The sequence below is a fragment of the Mytilus californianus genome, unplaced genomic scaffold (assembly GCF_021869535.1).
Source record: "Mytilus californianus isolate M0D057914Y unplaced genomic scaffold, xbMytCali1.0.p SCAF_2, whole genome shotgun sequence".
NCBI lineage: Eukaryota > Metazoa > Mollusca > Bivalvia > Mytilida > Mytilidae > Mytilus > Mytilus californianus.
In genome coordinates this window covers 117,146,938-117,165,366 of record NW_026262668.1, presented here as the reverse complement: position 1 = coordinate 117,165,366, position 18,429 = coordinate 117,146,938, and the positions used below count along the sequence as shown (strand labels likewise).

General features: G+C 35.6%; 1 protein-coding gene across 50 annotated transcripts in view; it reads left to right on the top strand.

Moving 5' to 3' along the window:
• The window catches only part of LOC127728650 (target of rapamycin complex 2 subunit MAPKAP1-like), a 50,961-nt gene that overhangs the window by 18,771 nt on the left and 13,761 nt on the right, over positions 1-18,429 (top strand). For 28 of the 50 annotated variants that reach the window (XM_052236188.1, XM_052236208.1, XM_052236207.1 and 25 more), the window contains 4 exons: positions 10,747-10,860; positions 14,382-14,536; positions 15,228-15,394; positions 16,562-16,738. In XM_052236188.1, the coding sequence (XP_052092148.1) occupies positions 10,747-10,860; positions 14,382-14,536; positions 15,228-15,394; positions 16,562-16,738 (613 nt within the window). Of the gene's footprint in view, positions 1-93; positions 119-619; positions 672-994; positions 1,066-1,395; positions 1,421-1,979; positions 2,051-2,380; positions 2,406-2,895; positions 2,959-3,281; positions 3,353-3,682; positions 3,708-4,197; positions 4,261-4,583; positions 4,655-4,984; positions 5,010-5,499; positions 5,563-5,885; positions 5,957-6,286; positions 6,312-7,116; positions 7,180-7,502; positions 7,574-7,903; positions 7,929-8,418; positions 8,482-8,804; positions 8,876-9,205; positions 9,231-9,792; positions 9,942-10,746; positions 10,861-14,381; positions 14,537-15,227; positions 15,395-16,561; positions 16,739-18,429 lie in introns of those variants that run through there. The other 22 variants (XM_052236229.1, XM_052236215.1, XM_052236196.1 and 19 more) reach the window with 22 other exon arrangements.

Genomic DNA, 18,429 nt, shown 5'->3' with positions numbered 1-18,429 from the left:
TGTCAAATTCCTATGACATCCTTCTTGACATGGGAAAGGGTAAGTATTAGTGACAGTGGTATGGACTCTGACACAAACCTGTCAAGTTCCTATGATATCCTTCTTGACATGGGATATGGTAAGTATTATTGACAGTGAAATGGACTCTGACACAAACCTGTCAAATTCCTATGATATCCTTCCTTACATGGGATATGGTAAGTTTTATTGACAGTGGAATGGACTCTGACACAAACCTATCAAGTTCCTATGATATCCTTCCTGGCATGGGATATGGTAAGTATTAGTGACAGTGGAATGGACTCTAACACAAACCTATCAAGTTCCTATGATATCCTTCTTGACATGGTATATGGTAAGTATAAGTGACAGTGGAATGGACTCTGACACAAACCTGTCAAATTCCTATGATATCCTTCCTTACATGGGATATGGTAAGTATTATTGACAGTGGAATGGACTCTGACACAAACTTGTCAAATTCCTATGGTATCCTTCCTTACATGGGATATGGTAAGTATTAGTGACAGTGGTATGGACTCTGACACAAACCTGTCAAGTTCCTATGATATTCTTCTTGACATGGGATATGGTAAGTATTAGTGACAGTGGAATTGACTCTGACACAAACCTATCAAGTTCCTATGATATCCTTCCTGACATGGGATATGGTAAGTATTATTGACAGTGGAATGGACTCTGACACAAACCTGTCAAGTTCTATGATACCCTTCCTGACATGGGATATGGTAAGTATTATTGACAGTGGAATGGACTCTGACACAAACCTATCAAGTTCCTATGATATCCTTCCTGACATGGGATATGATAAGTATGAGAGACAGTGGAATGGACTCTGACACAAACCTATGAAGTTCCTATGATATCCTTCTTGACATGGGATATGGTAAGTATTATTGACAGTGGAATGGACTCTGACACCAACCTGACAAGATCCTATGATATCCTTCCTGACATGGGATATGGTAAGTATTAGTGACAGTGGAATGGACTCTGACACAAACCTATCAAGTTCCTATGATATCCTTCCTGACATGGGATATGGTAAGTATTAGTGACAGTGGAATGGACTCTGACACAAACCTGTCAAGTATTAGTGGCAGTTGAATAGACTCTGACACAAACCTGTCAAGATCCTATGATATCCTTCCTGACATGGGATATGATAAGTATTATTGACAGTGCAATGGACTCTGACACAAACCTATATTCCTATGATATCCTTCTTGACATGGGATAGGGTAAGTATTAGTGACAGTGGTATGGACTCTGACACAAACCTGTCAAATTCCTATGACATCCTTCTTGACATGGGAAAGGGTAAGTATTAGTGACAGTGGTATGGACTCTGACACAAACCTGTCAAGTTCCTATGATATCCTTCTTGACATGGGATATGGTAAGTATTATTGACAGTGAAATGGACTCTGACACAAACCTGTCAAATTCCTATGATATCCTTCCTGACATGGGATATGGTAAGTTTTATTGACAGTGGAATGGACTCTGACACAAACCTATCAAGTTCCTATGATATACTTCCTGGCATGGGATATGGTAAGTATTAGTGACAGTGGAATGGACTCTAACACAAACCTATCAAGTTCCTATGATATCCTTCTTGACATGGTATATGGTAAGTATAAGTGACAGTGGAATGGACTCTGACACAAACCTGTCAAGTTTATGATACCCTTCCTGACATGGGATATGGTAAGTATTATTGACAGTGGAATGGACTCTGACACAAACCTATCAAGTTCCTATGATATCCTTCCTGACATGGGATATGATAAGTATGAGAGACAGTGGAATGGACTCTGACACAAACCTATGAAGTTCCTATGATATCCTTCTTGACATGGGATATGGTAAGTATTATTGACAGTGGAATGGACTCTGACACCAACCTGACAAGATCCTATGATATCCTTCCTGACATGGGATATGGTAAGTATTAGTGACAGTGGAATGGACTCTGACACAAACCTATCAAGTTCCTATGATATCCTTCCTGACATGGGATATGGTAAGTATTAGTGACAGTGGAATGGACTCTGACACAAACCTGTCAAGTATTAGTGGCAGTTGAATAGACTCTGACACAAACCTGTCAAGTTCCTATGATATCCTTCCTGACATGGGATATGATAAGTATTATTGACAGTGCAATGGACTCTGACACAAACCTATATTCCTATGATATCCTTCTTGACATGGGATAGGGTAAGTATTAGTGACAGTGGTATGGACTCTGACACAAACCTGTCAAATTCCTATGACATCCTTCTTGACATGGGAAAGGGTAAGTATTAGTGACAGTGGTATGGACTCTGACACAAACCTGTCAAGTTCCTATGATATCCTTCTTGACATGGGATATGGTAAGTATTATTGACAGTGAAATGGACTCTGACACAAACCTGTCAAATTCCTATGATATCCTTCCTTACATGGGATATGGTAAGTTTTATTGACAGTGGAATGGACTCTGACACAAACCTATCAAGTTCCTATGATATCCTTCCTGGCATGGGATATGGTAAGTATTAGTGACAGTGGAATGGACTCTAACACAAACCTATCAAGTTCCTATGATATCCTTCTTGACATGGTATATGGTAAGTATAAGTGACAGTGGAATGGACTCTGACACAAACCTGTCAAATTCCTATGATATCCTTCCTTACATGGGATATGGTAAGTATTATTGACAGTGGAATGGACTCTGACACAAACTTGTCAAATTCCTATGGTATCCTTCCTTACATGGGATATGGTAAGTATTAGTGACAGTGGTATGGACTCTGACACAAACCTGTCAAGTTCCTATGATATTCTTCTTGACATGGGATATGGTAAGTATTAGTGACAGTGGAATTGACTCTGACACAAACCTATCAAGTTCCTATGATATCCTTCCTGACATGGGATATGGTAAGTATTATTGACAGTGGAATGGACTCTGACACAAACCTGTCAAGTTCTATGATACCCTTCCTGACATGGGATATGGTAAGTATTATTGACAGTGGAATGGACTCTGACACAAACCTATCAAGTTCCTATGATATCCTTCCTGACATGGGATATGATAAGTATGAGAGACAGTGGAATGGACTCTGACACAAACCTATGAAGTTCCTATGATATCCTTCTTGACATGGGATATGGTAAGTATTATTGACAGTGGAATGGACTCTGACACCAACCTGACAAGATCCTATGATATCCTTCCTGACATGGGATATGGTAAGTATTAGTGACAGTGGAATGGACTCTGACACAAACCTATCAAGTTCCTATGATATCCTTCCTGACATGGGATATGGTAAGTATTAGTGACAGTGGAATGGACTCTGACACAAACCTGTCAAGTATTAGTGGCAGTTGAATAGACTCTGACACAAACCTGTCAAGTTCCTATGATATCCTTCCTGACATGGGATATGATAAGTATTATTGACAGTGCAATGGACTCTGACACAAACCTATATTCCTATGATATCCTTCTTGACATGGGATAGGGTAAGTATTAGTGACAGTGGTATGGACTCTGACACAAACCTGTCAAATTCCTATGACATCCTTCTTGACATGGGAAAGGGTAAGTATTAGTGACAGTGGTATGGACTCTGACACAAACCTGTCAAGTTCCTATGATATCCTTCTTGACATGGGATATGGTAAGTATTATTGACAGTGAAATGGACTCTGACACAAACCTGTCAAATTCCTATGATATCCTTCCTGACATGGGATATGGTAAGTTTTATTGACAGTGGAATGGACTCTGACACAAACCTATCAAGTTCCTATGATATACTTCCTGGCATGGGATATGGTAAGTATTAGTGACAGTGGAATGGACTCTAACACAAACCTATCAAGTTCCTATGATATCCTTCTTGACATGGTATATGGTAAGTATAAGTGACAGTGGAATGGACTCTGACACAAACCTGTCAAATTCCTATGATATCCTTTCTTACATGGGATATGGTAAGTATTATTGACAGTGGAATGGACTCTGACACAAACTTGTCAAATTCCTATGGTATCCTTCCTTACATGGGATATGGTAAGTATTAGTGACAGTGGTATGGACTCTGACACAAACCTGTCAAGTTCCTATGATATTCTTCTTGACATGGGATATGGTAAGTATTAGTGACAGTGGAATTGACTCTGACACAAACCTATCAAGTTCCTATGATATCCTTCCTGACATGGGATATGGTAAGTATTATTGACAGTGGAATGGACTCTGACACAAACCTGTCAAGTTCTATGATACCCTTCCTGACATGGGATATGGTAAGTATTATTGACAGTGGAATGGACTCTGACACAAACCTATCAAGTTCCTATGATATCCTTCCTGACATGGGATATGATAAGTATGAGAGACAGTGGAATGGACTCTGACACAAACCTATGAAGTTCCTATGATATCCTTCTTGACATGGGATATGGTAAGTATTATTGACAGTGGAATGGACTCTGACACCAACCTGACAAGATCCTATGATATCCTTCCTGACATGGGATATGGTAAGTATTAGTGACAGTGGAATGGACTCTGACACAAACCTATCAAGTTCCTATGATATCCTTCCTGACATGGGATATGGTAAGTATTAGTGACAGTGGAATGGACTCTGACACAAACCTGTCAAGTATTAGTGGCAGTTGAATAGACTCTGACACAAACCTGTCAAGTTCCTATGATATCCTTCCTGACATGGGATATGATAAGTATTATTGACAGTGCAATGGACTCTGACACAAACCTATATTCCTATGATATCCTTCTTGACATGGGATAGGGTAAGTATTAGTGACAGTGGTATGGACTCTGACACAAACCTGTCAAATTCCTATGACATCCTTCTTGACATGGGAAAGGGTAAGTATTAGTGACAGTGGTATGGACTCTGACACAAACCTGTCAAGTTCCTATGATATCCTTCTTGACATGGGATATGGTAAGTATTATTGACAGTGAAATGGACTCTGACACAAACCTGTCAAATTCCTATGATATCCTTCCTGACATGGGATATGGTAAGTTTTATTGACAGTGGAATGGACTCTGACACAAACCTATCAAGTTCCTATGATATACTTCCTGGCATGGGATATGGTAAGTATTAGTGACAGTGGAATGGACTCTAACACAAACCTATCAAGTTCCTATGATATCCTTCTTGACATGGTATATGGTAAGTATAAGTGACAGTGGAATGGACTCTGACACAAACCTGTCAAATTCCTATGATATCCTTTCTTACATGGGATATGGTAAGTATTATTGACAGTGGAATGGACTCTGACACAAACTTGTCAAATTCCTATGGTATCCTTCCTTACATGGGATATGGTAAGTATTAGTGACAGTGGTATGGACTCTGACACAAACCTGTCAAGTTCCTATGATATTCTTCTTGACATGGGATATGGTAAGTATTAGTGACAGTGGAATTGACTCTGACACAAACCTATCAAGTTCCTATGATATCCTTCCTGACATGGGATATGGTAAGTATTATTGACAGTGGAATGGACTCTGACACAAACCTGTCAAGTTCTATGATACCCTTCCTGACATGGGATATGGTAAGTATTATTGACAGTGGAATGGACTCTGACACAAACCTATCAAGTTCCTATGATATCCTTCCTGACATGGGATATGATAAGTATGAGAGACAGTGGAATGGACTCTGACACAAACCTATGAAGTTCCTATGATATCCTTCTTGACATGGGATATGGTAAGTATTATTGACAGTGGAATGGACTCTGACACCAACCTGACAAGATCCTATGATATCCTTCCTGACATGGGATATGGTAAGTATTAGTGACAGTGGAATGGACTCTGACACAAACCTATCAAGTTCCTATGATATCCTTCCTGACATGGGATATGGTAAGTATTAGTGACAGTGGAATGGACTCTGACACAAACCTGTCAAGTATTAGTGGCAGTTGAATAGACTCTGACACAAACCTGTCAAGATCCTATGATATCCTTCCTGACATGGGATATGATAAGTATTATTGACAGTGCAATGGACTCTGACACAAACCTATATTCCTATGATATCCTTCTTGACATGGGATAGGGTAAGTATTAGTGACAGTGGTATGGACTCTGACACAAACCTGTCAAATTCCTATGACATCCTTCTTGACATGGGAAAGGGTAAGTATTAGTGACAGTGGTATGGACTCTGACACAAACCTGTCAAGTTCCTATGATATCCTTCTTGACATGGGATATGGTAAGTATTATTGACAGTGAAATGGACTCTGACACAAACCTGTCAAATTCCTATGATATCCTTCCTGACATGGGATATGGTAAGTTTTATTGACAGTGGAATGGACTCTGACACAAACCTATCAAGTTCCTATGATATACTTCCTGGCATGGGATATGGTAAGTATTAGTGACAGTGGAATGGACTCTAACACAAACCTATCAAGTTCCTATGATATCCTTCTTGACATGGTATATGGTAAGTATAAGTGACAGTGGAATGGACTCTGACACAAACCTGTCAAGTTCTATGATACCCTTCCTGACATGGGATATGGTAAGTATTATTGACAGTGGAATGGACTCTGACACAAACCTATCAAGTTCCTATGATATCCTTCCTTACATGGGATATGGTAAGTTTTATTGACAGTGGAATGGACTCTGACACAAACCTATCAAGTTCCTATGATATCCTTCCTGGCATGGGATATGGTAAGTATTAGTGACAGTGGAATGGACTCTAACACAAACCTATCAAGTTCCTATGATATCCTTCTTGACATGGTATATGGTAAGTATAAGTGACAGTGGAATGGACTCTGACACAAACCTGTCAAATTCCTATGATATCCTTCCTTACATGGGATATGGTAAGTATTATTGACAGTGGAATGGACTCTGACACAAACTTGTCAAATTCCTATGGTATCCTTCCTTACATGGGATATGGTAAGTATTAGTGACAGTGGTATGGACTCTGACACAAACCTGTCAAGTTCCTATGATATTCTTCTTGACATGGGATATGGTAAGTATTAGTGACAGTGGAATTGACTCTGACACAAACCTATCAAGTTCCTATGATATCCTTCCTGACATGGGATATGGTAAGTATTATTGACAGTGGAATGGACTCTGACACAAACCTGTCAAGTTCTATGATACCCTTCCTGACATGGGATATGGTAAGTATTATTGACAGTGGAATGGACTCTGACACAAACCTATCAAGTTCCTATGATATCCTTCCTGACATGGGATATGATAAGTATGAGAGACAGTGGAATGGACTCTGACACAAACCTATGAAGTTCCTATGATATCCTTCTTGACATGGGATATGGTAAGTATTATTGACAGTGGAATGGACTCTGACACCAACCTGACAAGATCCTATGATATCCTTCCTGACATGGGATATGGTAAGTATTAGTGACAGTGGAATGGACTCTGACACAAACCTATCAAGTTCCTATGATATCCTTCCTGACATGGGATATGGTAAGTATTAGTGACAGTGGAATGGACTCTGACACAAACCTGTCAAGTATTAGTGGCAGTTGAATAGACTCTGACACAAACCTGTCAAGTTCCTATGATATCCTTCCTGACATGGGATATGATAAGTATTATTGACAGTGCAATGGACTCTGACACAAACCTATATTCCTATGATATCCTTCTTGACATGGGATAGGGTAAGTATTAGTGACAGTGGTATGGACTCTGACACAAACCTGTCAAATTCCTATGACATCCTTCTTGACATGGGAAAGGGTAAGTATTAGTGACAGTGGTATGGACTCTGACACAAACCTGTCAAGTTCCTATGATATCCTTCTTGACATGGGATATGGTAAGTATTATTGACAGTGAAATGGACTCTGACACAAACCTGTCAAATTCCTATGATATCCTTCCTTACATGGGATATGGTAAGTTTTATTGACAGTGGAATGGACTCTGACACAAACCTATCAAGTTCCTATGATATCCTTCCTGGCATGGGATATGGTAAGTATTAGTGACAGTGGAATGGACTCTAACACAAACCTATCAAGTTCCTATGATATCCTTCTTGACATGGTATATGGTAAGTATAAGTGACAGTGGAATGGACTCTGACACAAACCTGTCAAATTCCTATGATATCCTTCCTTACATGGGATATGGTAAGTATTATTGACAGTGGAATGGACTCTGACACAAACTTGTCAAATTCCTATGGTATCCTTCCTTACATGGGATATGGTAAGTATTAGTGACAGTGGTATGGACTCTGACACAAACCTGTCAAGTTCCTATGATATTCTTCTTGACATGGGATATGGTAAGTATTAGTGACAGTGGAATTGACTCTGACACAAACCTATCAAGTTCCTATGATATCCTTCCTGACATGGGATATGGTAAGTATTATTGACAGTGGAATGGACTCTGACACAAACCTGTCAAGTTCTATGATACCCTTCCTGACATGGGATATGGTAAGTATTATTGACAGTGGAATGGACTCTGACACAAACCTATCAAGTTCCTATGATATCCTTCCTGACATGGGATATGATAAGTATGAGAGACAGTGGAATGGACTCTGACACAAACCTATGAAGTTCCTATGATATCCTTCTTGACATGGGATATGGTAAGTATTATTGACAGTGGAATGGACTCTGACACCAACCTGACAAGATCCTATGATATCCTTCCTGACATGGGATATGGTAAGTATTAGTGACAGTGGAATGGACTCTGACACAAACCTATCAAGTTCCTATGATATCCTTCCTGACATGGGATATGGTAAGTATTAGTGACAGTGGAATGGACTCTGACACAAACCTGTCAAGTATTAGTGGCAGTTGAATAGACTCTGACACAAACCTGTCAAGTTCCTATGATATCCTTCCTGACATGGGATATGATAAGTATTATTGACAGTGCAATGGACTCTGACACAAACCTATATTCCTATGATATCCTTCTTGACATGGGATAGGGTAAGTATTAGTGACAGTGGTATGGACTCTGACACAAACCTGTCAAATTCCTATGACATCCTTCTTGACATGGGAAAGGGTAAGTATTAGTGACAGTGGTATGGACTCTGACACAAACCTGTCAAGTTCCTATGATATCCTTCTTGACATGGGATATGGTAAGTATTATTGACAGTGAAATGGACTCTGACACAAACCTGTCAAATTCCTATGATATCCTTCCTGACATGGGATATGGTAAGTTTTATTGACAGTGGAATGGACTCTGACACAAACCTATCAAGTTCCTATGATATACTTCCTGGCATGGGATATGGTAAGTATTAGTGACAGTGGAATGGACTCTAACACAAACCTATCAAGTTCCTATGATATCCTTCTTGACATGGTATATGGTAAGTATAAGTGACAGTGGAATGGACTCTGACACAAACCTGTCAAATTCCTATGATATCCTTCCTTACATGGGATATGGTAAGTATTATTGACAGTGGAATGGACTCTGACACAAACTTGTCAAATTCCTATGATATTCTTCTTGACATGGGATATGGTAAGTATTAGTGACAGTGGTATGGACTCTGACACAAACCTGTCAAGTTCCTATGATATTCTTCTTGACATGGGATATGGTAAGTATTAGTGACAGTGGAATTGACTCTGACACAAACCTGTCAAATTCCTATGATATCCTTCCTGACATGGGATATGATAAGTATAAGTGACAGTGGAATGGACTCTGACACAAACCTATCAAGTTCCTATGATATCCTTCCTGACATGGGATATGATAAGTATAAGTGACAGTGGAATGGACTCTGACACAAACCTGTCAAGTTCCTATGATATCCTTCTTGACATGGGATATGGTAAGTATTAGTGACAGTGGAATGGACTCTGACACAAACCTGTCAAATTCCTATGGTATCCTTCCTGACATGGGATATGGTAAGTATTAGTGACAATGGTATGGACTCTGACACAGACCTGTCAAGTTCCTATGGTATCCTTGATATGGTAAGCATTATTGACAGTGGAATGGACTCTGACACAAACCTGTCAAATTCCTATGATATCCTTCCTTACATGGGATATGGTAAGTATTATTGACAGTGGAATGGACTCTGACACAAACCTGTCAAATTCCTATGATATCCTTCCTTACATGGGATAATGTAAGTATTAGTGACAATGGTATGGACTCTGACACAAACCTGTCAAGTTCCTATGGTATCCTTGATATGGTAAGTATTATTGACAGTGGAATGGACTCTGACACAAACCTGTCAAATTTTTATGATATTTTCCTGACATGGGATGTGGTAAGCCTTGGATTTACATTTTAAATTTAACAGATATAGTCTGCACATATTTTATTTTTTAACATATATATACTATTATATTCTATTGTTGAAAATCATCTGTATATCACTTTGCTGAATGTCTCTCCTGGTTTATTTGTGTGGTTTGTTTTTCGTGTTGCTGTGTCTTTGACATACATCCATCATCTTTTATTAATTTGTAATATATGTATTTTGTGATTTGTTTAAGATCTAAATGCAGATAAGGATAAAGAATGTGAAAATAAGGATCAGAATACAGCATTTTTAAGTAGTGTTTTTCGTGTAGATATTGTTTTTAGTTGTATTTAAAAGACAAACATACATTTTGTAGGTCATAGGAGAAGATCAAATACTGCACAGAAGTTAGAGAGAATGAAGAAAGAAAGAAGAAGTCAGCGAAAAATAAAAAATGTTCCATGGAGAGATTCATCTAGTGAATACAATGGTATATTGAGAATAATAATACAGAATTTAGTAGAGAACATCTTTTTTTAGTTACCAATAGAGGGGTGCAGTCCAATTAAAGGGTCACTTACACTTTTATCATTTTCATGAAGGAATATTTTTTTAATAATAATGAAACTGATTTTCTTTCTACTCAAAAGTCATAATATATATTTTATATGAAAATTGTCATATGGTCTGCACATGTATATAGGAAAAAAAGTCACAATCTATATTGAACTACCTTCCATGCAAGTTTTGTCAATATTTCTCATTGAAGAAGACTATGTTTGTAATGCTCAGGATATTTTTCTACAAGTTTTATGCTCTTTAGCTTTGGAAATTTAGATAAAGAAACTTGTACAAGCTTGTGTACTGATACATGTTTTGTTGTAATTATTTTTTTTTCATATCTTTTTTGAAAAAGAACATATTTTATCACACTTTTATTAGTTAATATTTATTTATTTATTTAAGGAATGACTGTAACATTTTTTCTGTCTATTCGAAATAACATCAAAAATGTGCTGCACACTGAATAACCCGCGTAGCGGGTTATTTTAAAGTGTGCACCACATTTTTTATGTTATTTCGAATAGACAGAAAAAATATTACAGTCATTTCTTATAATTTAATTCTAAATTCCATTTTAAACCGAAGTAAACCATGAAAAAACGTTGATGATGTCACGGTCACATGACAAAATTATGTCTATGAGCTGATAAACAAAACAACGTCAGCCAATCAGAAGACGTGTTACATCCAAAATTAAATTATTCATTTATAAAATAATGAATGTGGAAAAACAGTAATTTTTACTTTAAAGGGGCATTAGCTATGAGATATACCAAAATTTAGAATATAATTTTTTTTGTTCAATCACTATTGAAAGTGAAATAATGAAATTATAAAAAGGAAAAGAATGTCAACATTGGAAGTGAAACAAGTGTAAACCATTTGGTTGACTGATTCTTTATGTTTACATCAGGTTATATGACCATCGGCAGTCTTCGGAGGTCACCTGGATGGTTAATTAGATGGTGTCTAGACTAAATTACACAAGAAATGCTGATACACATTATTGAATTATTACATCGTAAATTGTTTATTTTAAACTTTTTGTTAATTGGATGTATGTTTTAGTATGTTAAGTCGAATATGAGAATTTGAGTCAAATTGGTGAACATGAATTTGACAGCTAATGCCCCTTTAATTCATTAAAAAAATCATGAAATCTGTTGATAAAATTGTGCTATAATGTGACCTTTTTGTCGAGCCTGCGACTTTTGTCACAAAAGCGAGACATAGCGATCCTACATTCCGTCGACGTCGACGGCGTCCACAAATATTCACTCTGTGGTTAAAGTTTTTGAAATTTTAATAACTTTCTAAAACTATCCTGGATTTGTACCAAACTTGGACAGAAGCTTGTTTATGATCATAAGATAGTATCGAGAAGTTAATTTTGTAAAAAAAAAATCCTGTTTATCTGTATTTTACTTATAAATGGACTTAGTTTTTCTGCCAGTTAACATTACATTCACTCTGTGATTAAAGTTTTAAAAATTTTAATAACTTTCTTAACTATCCTGGATTTGTACCAAACTTGGACAGAAGCTTGTTTATGATCATAAGATAGTATCCAGAAGTAAATTTTGTAAATAAAAAATCCTGTTTATCCGTATTTTACTTATAAATGAACTAAGTTTTTCTGCCAGTTAACATTACATTCACTCTGTTGTTAAAGTTTTAAAAATTTTAATAACTTTCTTAAACTATCCTGGATTTGTACCAAACTTGGACAGAAGCTTGTTTATGATCAAAAGCTAGTATCTAGAAGGAAATTTTGTGAAAATTTATTTCCTGTTTTTCCGTATATTACTTATAAATGGACTTAGTTTTTCTTTCAGTTAACATTAAATACAGTCTGCAGTTAAAGTTTTTAAAACATTGATTAGATTCATAAACCATCCTGGTTTTTTACCAAACTTGGACAGAAGCTTCTTATTTATTTATTTCATTAACTGTAAATCTATTTTGTGCACTCCCCTATCACACTGAAAACATGGACAACAGCAAAAGTAGGCGAGACACTGGGTTCCGTGGAACCCTTACAAATTTTTCTATATTCATCACACTTTTATTATTTAATAATTATTTATTTATATCATTTATAAAAAACACATGAAGAAAAATAGTAATTTTTACTTTAATTCATAAAAAAAATCTTAAAATTTGTTGATAAAATTGTGCTATAATTATGATAATGTGACCTTTTCTTATATACATTTAAAAATCTACGATTTAAAATAATTGGTCTGATAAAAGTATATCATGACTTTTTTCTATGCATTATAAAACTCCATTTTTATTATTTCACACATGTACATAGTGTGCATTCCAACATACTTCTTTTAAATAATTTTACTCAATCATATATTTTGACTATTTTTCCGTTTACCTTACTTTCAATGGTAAAACTTTGTCAGTCCAGCTTTGGCAAACAAACATTTTTTATACATAGGGATGCTAATCAGGTGTCGGCATAAACTGTTAGTATAAAGATATATATTTCAGATGGAAGAAGACCTTGATACTTTTTATCCTGTATATAGATGAGATTAGTTATGAAATTTCTGTTGTTCTTGACCTGGTTTTAAGTGGTTAAGCCACTGTCTAAAAAACTTCTTTTTATTAAAACATGTGATTTCTCCCTTATTATGAGTAAAAAGATAGTTTTATTTAGAATCATTGCAAGGTCTACATGTCCCTTAGACATGGTCACCTGACTGAAGCCTGACTTAATACTAAATAGAGCAGTGATAAGTGTTACATTATGCAATGTTATGTGATTAGGTGTGTTTATCAGATACTATAAGAAATAGGTAAACTCTATTTGGGGTAATGAATGATTGCAAGGTGAATTGTTTGTCTGGCAGGGTTCATCTGACGTTGACCTCATTTCATGATTTATTGGTCAATGTTAAATTTTGTTGGTTAGGTCTGTTTCTCAGATAAGTTATAAGTAAAAGGTCCACTGCATGTATATTTGCTATATGAAACAATTGTTCGGTGTACATGTCTGATTTGCAGAGTTCATCTGAATTTGACTTCATTTTCATGGTTCATTGGTCAATGTTAAGTTTTAGTGATTAGGTCTGTTTCGCAAAAACTGTTAGCAGTAGGTCAACTGCTTTTGGTGTATGGAATTATTGTATGGTGTACATGGCCATCTGGCTGTTCACGAAGGACAGGGTTCATCTGACCTTGACCTCATTTTCATGGATCAACTTGTGGTATTTAAAGGTCCTTTGTTTGGTAGGTTTTATTTGTGAACAGGACAAAGCAATGTGTCTTTGGTCATGTTGGTAAACAACTAAACTTGATATTAATTTACAGACTTTTTGATGTACCTATTGTGTTAGTAAGATAATTTTGTACAGAGATTATGTCAATATGTTGCATATGCACACTTGATTGCTGCCTTTGATTAATTTATATCATTGATCTTTTCATTTTTAGTGGAAGAGAAAGGCCATTTGTTTGATAAGAAGCAATTACCTTCAGAAAATGAAGAGAAAAAGAAACCAAAAATGTCTTCCTTATCATGGTTGTTAGAAAATGCTGCTATTCAGGGATCAAATCCTTTCCTGGAATATGCCAAATTTGATGGAAAGGTATTTAGATTACAAAAACTGTAAATAAAATGTTGAGTTTTTTTCCTTTAAGTATCCTTTGGAAATACCAGTGAAAAGTAGTAGTTACAGCTGTCAATAATTCTTTTTTTTAATTGATTGGCAAAAAATTGGTTACAAGTAATAAATGCAAACAAACAAACAATAAGAAAACAAAAACAAAGCCCTAATCTAGTAAATTACTAAAGGACAGCAAATACAGTTTTCACTTTTTTGCATGAAGTATTAACCTTTCATATACAGCCAGTGTTTAGTTAATATATCAACATCTTCATTTGTTATCGGTATATAGTTGGCTCTTTTAACACAATAAAAAGTAACAATAAAGTTGTAGTGTGTCATCAGAAAATCATACCTATAATTGTGCTATGAGTTGGGTTCTTGAATACCTCATAGTAATCCAAGTCCATTAAACTATGCTTTAGTTCATTTCTTTCAGTGATAATTCTATATTTATATATATGTATATGGAAAACATCCAAAAAAAACATTCTTCATTGTATAAGCACTAGTTATTGAAGGAGTTGTCCTTTATATGTAAAAATAGAATCTGTTTTAAGATTCATTGTATTTAATACCTTTTTTTTAGATTTATGGGACATAGCCTGTAATTAAAGTATATTTCAGTATATACACTATATTTCAGTTAGTTTTGGTCTACACTTTTTTTCAGGCAAGTGTTGGGGCTACAAAAAAGATGGATATATTCTTAACAATGGCGTTGCCTGCAGACAGAAGTTATCCAATATCAGTTGTTGTCATAGCAACAGCAAAAATCCAGGAGTTGATTGGACTGGTGTGCTGGCAGTATACTAATGAAGGGAGAGAACCCATGCTTCAGTAAGGACTAAGTTCTATCCAGGTCAAGGAACACATATGTAACATCCTAATGATATGTTTAGAACAATTGAAATGATATGACTTTGATTGTCTACAGACCCAAAACATGCAATAGAGAACATAGAGTTGAAAATGACATAGAACTTTGCCATACACAAGAAACATGTACCAACATTCATTCAACAATATGTCTGATTCACATCATTTCCATTATCAGAAAAACTCTTCTACTGTTTGCTGATTTCTGATGTCATTTAAATGTTTGTGGACAAACTGGCTCCCTATATCTTTAAACTGATAAGGTCATTGTTCCCACTTGATATTTTTCAAGCATCTGTCTGTACTATTGTGTTCATTCTTCCACCCTATCTACAGAAATATAATTATTATATCATTTATCACAATATCTAAGCCTGGATGTAAATTGTCTAAGTTACAATACATATCCCTTTGCTTAAAGTACTTAGCACTCTTCATGCTCAACCACTGGCCCAGCAGCCCAGACTTTTAAAATTCCTTTAGGGCATGTAAAAATTATCTTTAATATAATTTAACAAAATTTTTCCAAAACTTGAGCTCAGTGCCTGTAGACTCAAAAGTCTATTGTGAAGATTGAGCATTGACATAGATTTTATGCCCAAGAAACTCACAAATGAAGTAATATACCCCAGTATTGTCGTCTAAAACCAAATACCTTGATGGAAAGATAATAATTACAATCAAGCGTATTGCTGCAACTAACTAAATTTTTATTTCTATCTTATTTATGTTTACAATACTGATGAATCAACATCAATGAATCACAGCTGTAGGTGCATTAATTTATTATTGTACTTAACATACACAAAAACAAAGAATGAATGTACAAAAAGATGAATTATCCTGAAACTGACAATGGTAATTTACTCGATAGCAGGACTTTTTTCTGACCAGCATACACAATAAACAAACCTATTAATAAAATGATAGCAGTATATAAATACAAAGCTCTATTCTTGAATTAAATTTATGACTATTTCGAAAATGGAGATGAAGAAAACGAATTTATCATACTGAGATGAAAAAGCATTGATGGATTTTGAAGAAAATAATATTTTACAATTATTTTTAAGATATGCAATAACTGAGAAACAAACCTGTAATTAAATATTTAAATTATATTTATAGTGACAATATAGAAAGATACTGTCTGCATATAGCAGAGGATGATGGTGAAGTTGACATGGACTTTCCCAGTCTTGATCCAAAAGAACCAGTCTCTAAATTTGGATTCTCTAAACTAGCTCTTGTTGAAAAAGATTTACCAACTGCAAAATCACCAAAATCTTCCTTTGTGGTCACAATGTAAGTTTAGCAAACTTGAAATCTTTTTTTTCTATGCTAAAAAATTGTTTATAGTGTTATCTTAAAAGCTTTTTTAGTGACAACTAAACAGAGATTGACGTTGAATTTGACATCCTTCACATATGTCATGTCCCTGCAATGTCCATTGTAAATGTGGACTATAAACAATTATTTTGAATTTGAATGTAACAGAAGCCATCACCTAACACAATCTTAGATAAATCTTAACACTGTGGAAAATAGATAATGTTAGATTGCTGTTTCAAAGTTCAGTCTGTGTCAACTAAATTATTTTAAAACTTTGATCAAGTTCAATGTGTGTCATTTCAGAGTTATGCCCCTTCTTGATGTGGGAAATAGCTAGAGTTTAATTAACTTGAATACATGTCTAAACTTCAGACTTTAACAAAATGATAAAATCATCTAAACATATAGGTATTATAGAGATTGACACATTATTATGACACATTATCATGTGGCAAATCTAAAATTTCAGGAATCTGCTCAATAATTTGAGCATGCTTGAACAAAACCATCTAAAATTTTATCCCAATATTAAAAAGTTCTAATCAAAGGTCTTAGTGATATATCTTATTTAACAAATGTCATTCAAGGTAAATGCCCCTACAATTGTGCAGAATAGCCAAATTTTATGTGTTTGCTCATACTTGGATATGCCTGTACATATAGGTTGCTATGAACCACTAAATTTACGTGTAATTCTGATCTGATGCATTTCAAGATTATTGTTCAAGAGTTAACCCCCAAACAAATGGAAAATCTATAAAGTTAGGGCATCCATTCAATAACTTGAGTGTGCTTAAACAACACCATTGTAGAAATATCATAATATTAGTAAGCACTAAACACAATGCAATTTAGAATTAATACGCTTCAATTATGGTGCTCCTAGTTAAAATCTTAATCATTGTGGACAATAAACACATTTTTAGCTCACCTGACCCAAAGGGTGAAGTCAGCTTTTCTCATCACTTGTCGTCCGTCGTTCGTCTTCCGTCGTCGTTAACTTTTACAAAAATCTTCTCCTCTGAAACCACTGGGCCAAATTAAACCGAACTTGGCCTAAATCATCCTTAGGGTATCTAGTTTAAAAAATGTATCCAATGACCCCCACCCACCAATCAAGATGGCTGCCATGGCTAAAGATAGAACATAGGAGTAAAATGCAGTATTTGGCTTATATCTCTGAAACTAATGCATTTAGAGCAAATCTGACATGGGAAAAATGTTTATCAGGTCAAGATCTATCTGCCCTGAAATTTTCAGACGAATCAGACAACCTGTTGTTGGGTTGCTGTCCCTAAATTGGTAATTTTAAGGAAATTTTGTAGTGTTTGGCTATTATCTTGAATATTATAATAGATAGAGATAAACTGTAAACAGCAAAAATGTTCATCAAAGTTAGATCTACAAATAAGTCAAACATGACCAAAATTGTTAATGGACCCCTTAAGGAGTAATTGCCCTTTAAAGTCAAATTTTCACATTTTTCATAAATTTTTGTAATCTTTTACAAAAATCTTCTGCTCTGAAATTACTTGGCCAAGTTAAACCAAACTTGGCCTTAATCATCCTTAGGGTAATTAGTTTAAAAAATGTATCCGATGACCCTGCCCACCAACCAAGATGGCCGCCATGGCTAAAAATAGAACATGGGGGTAACATGCAGT